Source organism: Melitaea cinxia, chromosome 18, assembly GCF_905220565.1.
Source record: "Melitaea cinxia chromosome 18, ilMelCinx1.1, whole genome shotgun sequence".
Lineage (NCBI taxonomy): Eukaryota > Metazoa > Arthropoda > Insecta > Lepidoptera > Nymphalidae > Melitaea > Melitaea cinxia.
Window position 1 is genome coordinate 4,364,312 of NC_059411.1, and position 10,402 is coordinate 4,374,713.

Here is a 10,402-nt window from a genome sequence, read left to right on the forward strand (position 1 = left end):
ACGCGCTAATCTCTGGTCCGATTTGAAAAATTATTTCAGTGATAGACAGTCCATTTATCGAGGAAGGCTATAGCTATATATCATTACGTTAAACAAATAGGAGCGGAGTCCACGCGGACGAAGTCGCGGGTAGAAGCTAGTTTTATATATACAGGGACAAAATTAACGCTCATTACGTCAAAAGAAATGTTTATTTTGATTGATGATGCGAAAATAAAAAATCATCTTGAGGTAGGTGACGATTGTTCCGATGTAATTGTAGCGGAAGTTTCATTAGCGCCAACCGTCACGGGTTCGATTCCCGCCAAAAGCGGATATTCGTATTTGCTTTATATTTTTTTTGTGTCAAGAATTTAGGGTCTTTGAACATCAATGGGACAGTTTCAAGACGTCTCAAGTCAACTCAAAAATAAACGTTAATTTAAAATATATATTGGTTACTAATTTGAATTTTAAACTAAAAAACAGATACACTATTAAAATTGACGTCAACTACATCTCGCTGTTACGTGCACAATGTGAACAAATCTTAAATAATTGTTAGGTGCAATTGCATTGGTAGTGTGGCAACACATAGACACGCAAACGTCCGCCTTCCTATTAGATAAAATTACTATTTATTGGTCACACCTAACTGATCTACCTAATGTACCCTGATATTGTTTATTATGTTAGACGTTGTTTTCATCGGAAGTAATAATTGTCATTATCAATACGCTGGGGAAATCACAATGCAATAAGTGTTATGTGAATATCGCTATGTATATTTAACACAAGCAGCTGCTCGTAACTTTGTTCAGAAATTCAACATTGTCATATTTTATGTTACGAAAAGCAAAAAATTTACTTGTTGTTGCAAAATTTTTAAATTGATATTCCGCTCGTATTCATCCGTAGCATGATGTAAATAGAGCTAGTCTTCATTTTTTATTCTTTTTATTTTTTGGGCTTTTGTCATTACAGACATGTCAGCCCCATCATACCCATATACTTACAATGTCTAAGAAATGGAATTTAAATCATTGATGCCGCAACACCATACTGATTAACAATTTTCCTGCATTAGACAAAAGCTCTGCTGACACAGAGAAAATTGTACCCACATCGTATTTATTTATGTGAAACTATTTCATCAATGATTCTCTTTCAGTTCGTATTTAACACATTCATTTAATACAAGTTGTATCGTCTACCAAGCCGCTGGTCATCTTGGATAAATCAGCTATAAAACACTATAGTCATTACAGCCTATACAGTCCACTGCTGGACATAGGCCTCCACAAGTTTACGCCAAAAATAACGTGAATTCATGTGTTTTGCCCATAGTCACCACGCTGGGCAGGCGGGTTGGTGACCGCAGTACTGGCTTTGTCGCACGGAAGACGCTGCTGCCCGTCTTCGGCCTGTGTATTTCACAGCCAGCAGTTTGATGGTTATCCCGCCATCGGTCGGCTTCTTAAGTTCCAAGGTGGGTGTGGAACCTTGTTATCCCTTAGTCGCCTCTTACGACACCCACGAGAAGAGAGGGGGTGGCTAAATTCTTTAGTGCCGTAGCCACACAGCACTATAACAATTATTCAATTCGACTAAGCAGTTTTCGAGATTAGCGCGTTCAACCAAACAAATTCTTCAGCTTTGTACTATTTGTACATATACGATAATAAAGTTTAAAAAATAATTGAAGCTAATTAGCAAGTTTGTTTGTCAGCGATTAAGATAAAGTGGCGCCATAACTTTCATCAAGAAATCATCGTTACTTAACAGCAATAAAAGTAATTAAAAGATGCCAGGTTAGACAGACAACTCATTGTAATTAAAAAAAAAAAAAAAAAAAAACTTGACTATTCGCGTGTTGCCGGTGGAGCAGTGGCGCACGCGATGGGGTTGCCACTGAGCCATCGCACGCTGTATTACTTTATTTCTATGAGAAAATTAAACATCGATTTGATAGGCTTAACAGGAATGTGACTTATACCAATACAGCACGGATAACTTACTTCTTTAGCGTGCTAAAGTTTTTTTTTTTTTATTACTATTTGTGCCACAGGAAACTTTAAAAAAGGAAGACACCAAATAGGTTGTATTCTAGAACTATAACTCCAACCTACAATTAAAGATTAAATATATTATTCAGACATTATTACATCGGTCTTAACAAATATGCCTCAATAAAAATATAGAGCTCTACATTTTTATTATGACTTTTGTTTGTTTGTATGAATAAGACAATCAAAATGAATGATAAAACATCACGCCACAATTCATAGAACTGCTATTATAATATATACTACATACATATACCTTTAAATGGAATTGATGGTAAAAAAATCGTTTGCGTATCACCAAAATTGTAGTTATAATCAGTTTTAATACGTATGGACACAGCGGTTCGCCAATGGTTTCTGAATAACAATGGTGTATAGGATGTACGTTACACATGCATAGCCTTGGAATTATACTTATTAAAGCATTTTATATTGCATATAACTTCCTTCTTCCTATTAGAAATATTTAATGCCGTTATGTCACTCGTTATTGGAACATAGATAATGGTCAGCAAAATATTATTCAAGTCAGTAACGCAGTACTAAGGTGCAGTTAGTAATAAAAAAAATACATTTGGAACATAAAAGATTAATTTCAGATATAATAAATAAAAAAGAAAAATAAAAGGTTTTCTTGATTTCTGAAGAACCATTCTGAACCAACCATATATACCATTTATGAAAAAGCCTATATTAAATGATGATAGACTTAAAAAAATTATAGTGACGCTATGATTTATTTGAGAACAAAAGATGATAGTCTAATATTTGTAAATGCGAATAATATACGGAATATTAACTTGCGTTTTGAAGTTAAAAGCGTTTACAGGTTTGTAGTACAAAGAGAAACGTTTCAAATGCTTCCAAGCAGAAAAGCGGACGAAGCAAACATCACTTAAGCTCTCCGTCCTGTCTTTTGTTGTGAATTGTCGTTTGGAAAGACTAGATCCTGAAACATGTAAATTTTAGAGAAAAAATGTTTGAGTTAAACTGAGTTTGTAGTAGAAAAGAGATGATATCACTATAGATTAAACACATTAAGTTTGAGTTTAATAAAAATGAATATTAATCAATGTTATTAATTACGATTTTATGTGATACTGTTCGAAATTTAAGCAGATTCAAAAAATGTTTGCTATAACTCGACATTACTGTAAGTACCATAATCTCAAATTGTTTTTCCTTTAAAGGAATCTTGCTTGCCTTAAAATAAATAATTAGTCACAATAATAATTTCAATATAAGTTATCATTTTTTATGGCAACAATCTTCACTGTCCCACAATTGGGCCAGGATTTACTAGTTTGTGATTTAAATATATGAAAACACTGAGACGTATATTCTCTAATGACTAATTCTAAAGAAACATAAAGAGAGCCTCTGTGGTAAAGATAATTGTGTGCAGTTAATGACTGTTACGCTTCAGCCTGTAATATCCCACTGCCTGGTATAGGCGCCATGTAGGAGAAGGATCAGAGCTTAATCCACCGCGCTGCTCCAATGCGGGTTGGCGGCGGATGTATTCTCTACTAGTAGTAACGATCGCTATTAGTTGTACACGATAACAACCTGGAGCTACGGCTTAACGTGCTCTCCGAGGCACACTGGGAAGACAAAAGGACTGGGAACCAAAGGACTGCACAATGACTGTTAGGTACTTATTGTTATAAGTACAATACTAATCTTAAACGTCACTTAACCAAACATTATTGGGTTGAGAATTACATAAAGGCTTTATCAAGTTACATTATAACCGCAAGTCACGAGTGCGCTTTATAGGACAAGTTCCCAGGCCCCCCAGACCTAGTTTATTTTCTGATGGACAGAATGTATACAAGAGTAGTTATTAATGTGTACAGTGAACGTATACATACCCGCTAGCTGAGACTGACGGCCAATTTCAGATATTAGGTGCTAAATAGTGAGTGAAAAGTACACGTAATGTAATATTCTTGCAAAATATTATGCCATTCTATTTTTAAATGAAAAAAAATCTTTATTTTGGCAGGTATTAAATTTAAAGAAGTTATTTATACAAGAGTAGTATTAATTAAGTAGGATCTTACTGTTATTAAGATACATACATAGCAATAAATCAGTGTTAAGTTGTGGATGGAGCAATTCATGTCATGTTCGAGCTTTTGAGATGAACAGGTGTAATTACGTAAGTACAAGTTAATAATGTTGATGAGAGAACAGATTGACAGATTTATATTAATATTATAATTATAATGAGATGTAGTGTTGGTTGGTTATTAGTGGTTCATTGGAGGAAAAGTAATTAATTAATGTTACTAGCGTTTGAAATTTACGTGTTTTTATCCATATAACTTTTATACTTTTGAAAAATATTTAGTATCAGCTCCATGAGTTATATAGGCCACATTTTTTTATTTCAAATACTCCCTATTCGTTTTTATTTTATTTTATACGGATGTGTGTGGTTGTTTTGCGAATTCATCACATACATATTAATCTATATTTATTGGATAGAATATTTAATCGTTTTAATGTTATTATTTCATTGGAAGAAAGCAAAATACTATTAAAAGACCTACTAAAATTATTATACAAGTACGTTGAATATATTAAAATAGATGCAGCAAATATACATAACTCTTGTTTCATTATATAATTATATTCATGAGCAGTATGGTAATGCAGGATTCATTTTGTTTGAACGACTTGTTAGGAATCTTCTTTTATGGTGATCTTCGTAAGTTTCTAGTCACATGAATCTCATCTCTATATGAAAATATTTTAATAGGCTACAAGTTTGTATTAAAATTTTATCATTAAAAACTTTGCAATTCTTTCAATAATTTAAAATCTTAGAAATTTAATAATTAACCTATCTTCTTCAGCTCGGGTACTAGTAATTATATGAGGCTTAAAACTCTTTCCAGACATGTTATTGAAGATCCATTCCGTTATTAAATATTAATATACACAATTAAATTGTTTAATGTAACGCAGATGAACAATGGGTCGCTTGCATATTTTTAAATATAATAAAGGTAGGTACAGACACCTATTGCAGTATCCGTTGTGGTTTTAAAATGGACACTAAACTATTCACGGCTTTCTGGGTGTAATGTTTTTAGACAAATTATTAAAAAATGTAGTGACACTTGAAAGGAGTGAGTATGGCAAAACTTTTTGTTATTCTTGTTCAGTTTTCAAGAATTTAAACAATACTTTTAAAATGCAATCGAAACTAAAGCTTTCAAAAGAAACACCTTAACTCATTAATTATGAACCCATTAAAAAGGGATAAGCATTTTTTAACAAATAACAATAGTGGGGTAAATCTATTTTTATTTTGTCAATTCTGGCATATTAACTATTATTAGCTCCACAAATAATTCTATGTAACATTGGCAAAATCATAAGAATCAATTGATAAATAAATAAATTAATGAATAATTGTCGATTTTGACATTTTTGTATTAATTTTTTGTATTAATTCGATTGCGTCCTGAATTCAAACGCCCATAGTGCATCGTGACACAATTAAAATAACAGACATGTGCCCCAGAACTACAGAAGGAGTCAACAAGCGAAACAGATCGCGTGCGGTTTACGAAGTCGTAGAAAAGTATAACATTATGTAAATAAATTGACATTACTGTAAAAGTCGGTTACATTTACCCGTAATTTATGTTAAAGACAAGATATTTGATACCAATTTACATCTCTTTTGTTTTCATAGGTATTTAATGTCTCAATACGTACCTGTTTTGAATTATCATTACATAGTATATAAAACAAAGTCGCTTCCCGCTGTCTGTATGCTTAGATTTTGAAAAATACGCAACGGATTTCGATAATATTTTTTTAATAGTGATTCCAGAGGAAGGTTTATATGTATAATACATGCATCTTATAGTAGAGGAACACTGATAATTTTTGCAATCGTGCGAAAGCCGGGGCGGATCGCTAGTATTCCATAATTTTTATATCTATTACTAAGTAAATGAATCAATTAAATTTGCATATGCAGTAGATAGCAATTATTAAATTATCAAACACGAATTACTATGCTTATTAACTCTTTGATTCGTTTAATATAATTTAATTACTGTTAATTCTCACTATTTAGGTTATGTTATCCATACAAAAACTAAATTAATAAATAGAAAAAGTGTGTGTGAGCAATTCACACACACCAGTAGTGAAAGTAGCCTACAGGAGATTTTTTTTCAGTGGAAAAAATCGCTATAAATAATTTAAAAAAAAGTTAGATAAAAAAATGTGTGTGTGCAATCCACAAACGATAGAAGTAAAACTTCTAAAAAGTCGTAGGAAAGTAGGCTGTTGCGATTTGTTCTATCGACGATGATCATGGTCTCGTGAAAATGGTCGTAAGCACCATACAAAATGTGTCGCTTACGAGTTTTGAGCAGTAAAGTATTTATCTCATTCTCTTCTATACATTCAAATCACAACGATTCTAAAGAAATTTTACTTAAAAAGCATTATAAAAAAATAAGTTTGTAACGCGCCTACTATAAATACGGACGAGAACTTGCCTATAGATTAGGCCCTAATGCGTGGTAGTCTGACGTTCAACGTCTGACTACCACACTTTTGCGGCGTGTGCGCGGGGATTGGCCAGTCGTTAGTCAGTCGATCCGAACGCCTTCACCGGGGTAACACGTACATCTATTCATTGAGGCTATTTTTAGAAATGTTACTAAGTTTCGATATAGTTCATTATTTGTAATTAGTTTGTTATCGTTACAAAATTGTACAAAATATAAATTAATAAGTAACGACCCACGTTACATCTGTCGTCCCAACGTGTGGCCTTACAAGAGTCACTACACGTTACATCTGGCTCCTAACGTGTAGCTACAAGTTTCGCTGAACATTACGGCATTACGACGAGATATTTCTACGCAAAATGCCGCCGCGTAAAATACGTACTCGTCAAGATAGTGATGCAAGCAGTCATTCCGGTGATGAAAATCAAGACTCAATGCCCTCACCGTCACCAGTGCTCATGTCCGAGGACCAGCTGTCGACGCTTCTGGCCGCTTTATCGAAATCGCAGGCCGAGGCGAACCGACAACTCGTCGAGTCCCTTTTGACATCGCATGGTTTGGGGAGTGGATCGACGTCTGCCACTGCCACCGCATCACCACCCCCGTCGGTTTCAACGTCTACGTCAACTGGTAACCTCTCGAAGTGCATGGCGCGCTTCGACGGTACTTCACGTGATCCTGAGGCCGTGGAGGCTTTCATCGACTCAGTAGAAATATTTAAAGAATGTGCATCAGTTCCCGATGATATTGCACTGCGGGGCTTACCGATGCTCATGCAAGGAGAAGCTGCTGTATGGTGGAGAGGGGTCCGGAAAGAAGTTTCCTCGTGGCCTGACGCTCTCAAGCGATTACGCTCGATGTATGGTGTGCCGCGCCCTGCGTATAAAGTGTTACGAGATGTGTTTTCTGCCGAGCAAGGTGATGAACTCGCAGACAGTTTTATCGTAAAGATACGCGCTATGTTATCCAGGCTGCCTTATCAGTTACCGGAGGAAACCAGGTTAGATATGATTTATGGGTTATTACATAAACGTATACGGAAAAGAATTCCTAGAGATACAGTGATGACCATAGAATCTCTCATCGATAAGTCACGTAGCGTGGAGGAGTCGCTCATAGAGAGCATATCACCAGCTACTGGAAAGGTATCGACAACGTCGCAGTCGCACAAGGCGTCACCGACCGTTTCCGACGAGCATGCTGTGGATCACGCGTCGACACGTTCGAACGTGTCGCGCGTCGCCGTTCGCGGTTCCCGCGCCTACGTAGCGGCGAGGAACGCGCCGCCATTACAGTCGTCGTCCCTGCATAACGCGAAAAGTGATAGTGATAGTGATAAAAAGTTATTTTGTGTATATTGTAAGTCGCGTGGACATGTCCGCGATACATGTGTTAAGAGAATTAATAGTAATAAGACTGTATCATGTTATGGTTGTGGTGAGAAAGGTTTTGTTAAGAGTAATTGTCCGAAATGTAAAATTAATGTGAGCCCTCAGCCTAAAGGTTTCTATTCGATTAATTGTGATAAGTTTTCAAATTTGTATTCTAATGTTAAACAGTCGCTAAGTCGACCCGTGCTAGACATAAGTATCCAAGGTCAAAATGGTATCGCTTTGCTTGACACTGCGGCTAAACGTAGTATCGCGGGTTACACCCTCTACGCGCTTCTCAAACGTTTAGGTACGACGTTTCGCGCCGAAAATATGTCCGTTAAACTCGCGGATGGTTCCGTTCGTAATACGGAAATATTATTAACATTTGTTAATGTCGAATTATGTTCGTTAATAATACCGATTGAGTTTATTATATTTCCCGATGCTTTGTATAATGAAACATTGTTAGGCATCGATTTCATTACTAAAGCACAATTAGTGATAAACTTTTCTAACATGACTTGGTTCACAGCGATATCGCCTCAGGACATTCATCCTTTGTCGTGTGAGAGTCCACGCGAACCGTTAAGCTGCGCGTCGGTCAATTTACTACGCGATGATGAGGGAAGGTGCTTAACGGAATTAGAGAGGATACGTCTGGCGGAGGTTCTCGGTGAGTATGCTGATATTTTTGAGGAAGTCGGGGAGCCGACTCCTTTTGCGGAGCATCGTATCGACACCGGTGATCACCCTCCAATCGCTGTACCTCCGTATCGTCTGACGCCGGCGAAAAAGGAAATAATGCGCGCCGAGCTCGATCAGATGCTAGCGGCGGATGTTATAGAGGAATGTGAGTCTGCGTGGTCAGCACCATGTGTCCTGGTACCCAAGTCTAATGGTACGTATAGGTTTTGCGTTGATTATAGGAAGCTGAATGCTGTCACGAAGACCGATTCCTGCCCCATGCCGCGTATCGACGAACTTCTTCAGTTCACTAATAAAGGTTGTGTGATGACCTCGCTCGACCTCCGAAATGGCTATTGGCAAGTGATGACCTTGGACAGAGATAAAACGGCTTTCGTAACGCCCTTTGGTACGTATCGCTTCAAACGCATGCCGTTCGGCCTGAAGAACGCCCCGGCGACGTTCCAGCGGTTAATAGACCGATTCCGAAGTGGTGCTTCTCTCCAAGACGTTACTATTTTAGCCTATCTCGATGATTTACTGGTCATATCTGACAGTTTTGACAAACACCTTCTAGATCTCCGTGCGGTATTCGACCGTCTCCGCGTATTTAAACTACGAGCAAACAGAGATAAGTGCGCTTTTGCTCGGGAGCAAGTCAAATACCTCGGTCACGTGATCTCACGGGAAGGTATATCCCCTGACGATGATAAGGTACGTGCTGTATTGGAAATGAAGGAACCCAATAATCTTCAGCAACTTCGTACATTCCTTCAAACTTGTTCGTGGTTCCGGAAGTTTATCCCGGATTTCGCAAGGGTAAGCGAACCACTCACTCGTTTGACAAGAAAGAGTCAGACCTGGATATGGGGCTCAGAGCAGGCAGGTGCGTTTGAGTCTCTCAAACGGCTCCTTACCACGGCTCCTATTTTGATACAGCCCGATTATTCTAAACGGTTTATCCTTAGGACTGACGCCAGTAACTTTGCACTGGGTGCATGTCTACTCCAGGGGGAGTCACCGCCTGCTGAACGTCCGATTGAGTACGCCAGCCGTCTCCTGACCTCGGCGGAGCGCAACTACTCAACGACAGAGCGAGAGGCGTTAGCAGTCGTCTGGGCCGTTGAGCGGTTCAGAGGCTATATTGATGGGCATCAGGTATGTGTTCGCAGTGACCACCAGCCCCTGAAGTGGTTGTTTTCACTTAAGTCCCCAAGTGGACGGCTTGTTCGATGGGCCTTGAAACTACAAGCATATAACTTACAATTCGAATATACTCCCGGGAAGGCCAACGTCATAGCTGACACGCTTAGCCGCCCAGTACTTGAATCCGGTTCATCAGATGACTGTGGAGTCTGCCCCGTGAGTGTCGACGTGCCGCACTGGGATGCCACCACTACCCGGGATGCACAGTTGTCCGACCCAGAGGTGTCAAAAATCCTCACTGACCTGGAAGGTACCGATGAGTTATCCATTTCTAGGTGGACCGAGCGAGGGTACCTGCTCGCTCAAGGTGTCTTATATAAATACTCCGAAGATTCCGAGTCGGAGGAACCACAACTTGTTGTCCCCGCGAGCTTGCGTAGCAAGGTGATGTTCGAGTGTCACGACTCTCCCACCGCTGCTCACGGAGGGATCCAGAGGACTATTCATCGCATCTCGCAACGATTTTACTTTCCTGGGTTAAGACGGTATGTTACAGATTATTTAAAAACCTGTATAGAGTGCCAACGGTACAAAGCATCAAATCTAA

The 10,402-nt window shown here is 38.2% G+C and overlaps 1 protein-coding gene across 1 annotated transcript; it reads right to left on the reverse strand.

Moving 5' to 3' along the window:
• Positions 1-7,016: 7,016 nt before the first annotated feature.
• Positions 7,017-7,601, reverse strand: LOC123662458 (the record flags this gene model as incomplete). Its single annotated transcript, XM_045597300.1, is given in 1 exon segment — positions 7,017-7,601. A coding segment is annotated over 1 exon segment (585 nt), but the record flags the coding sequence as incomplete, so codon positions are not given.
• Positions 7,602-10,402: the final 2,801 nt, after the last annotated feature.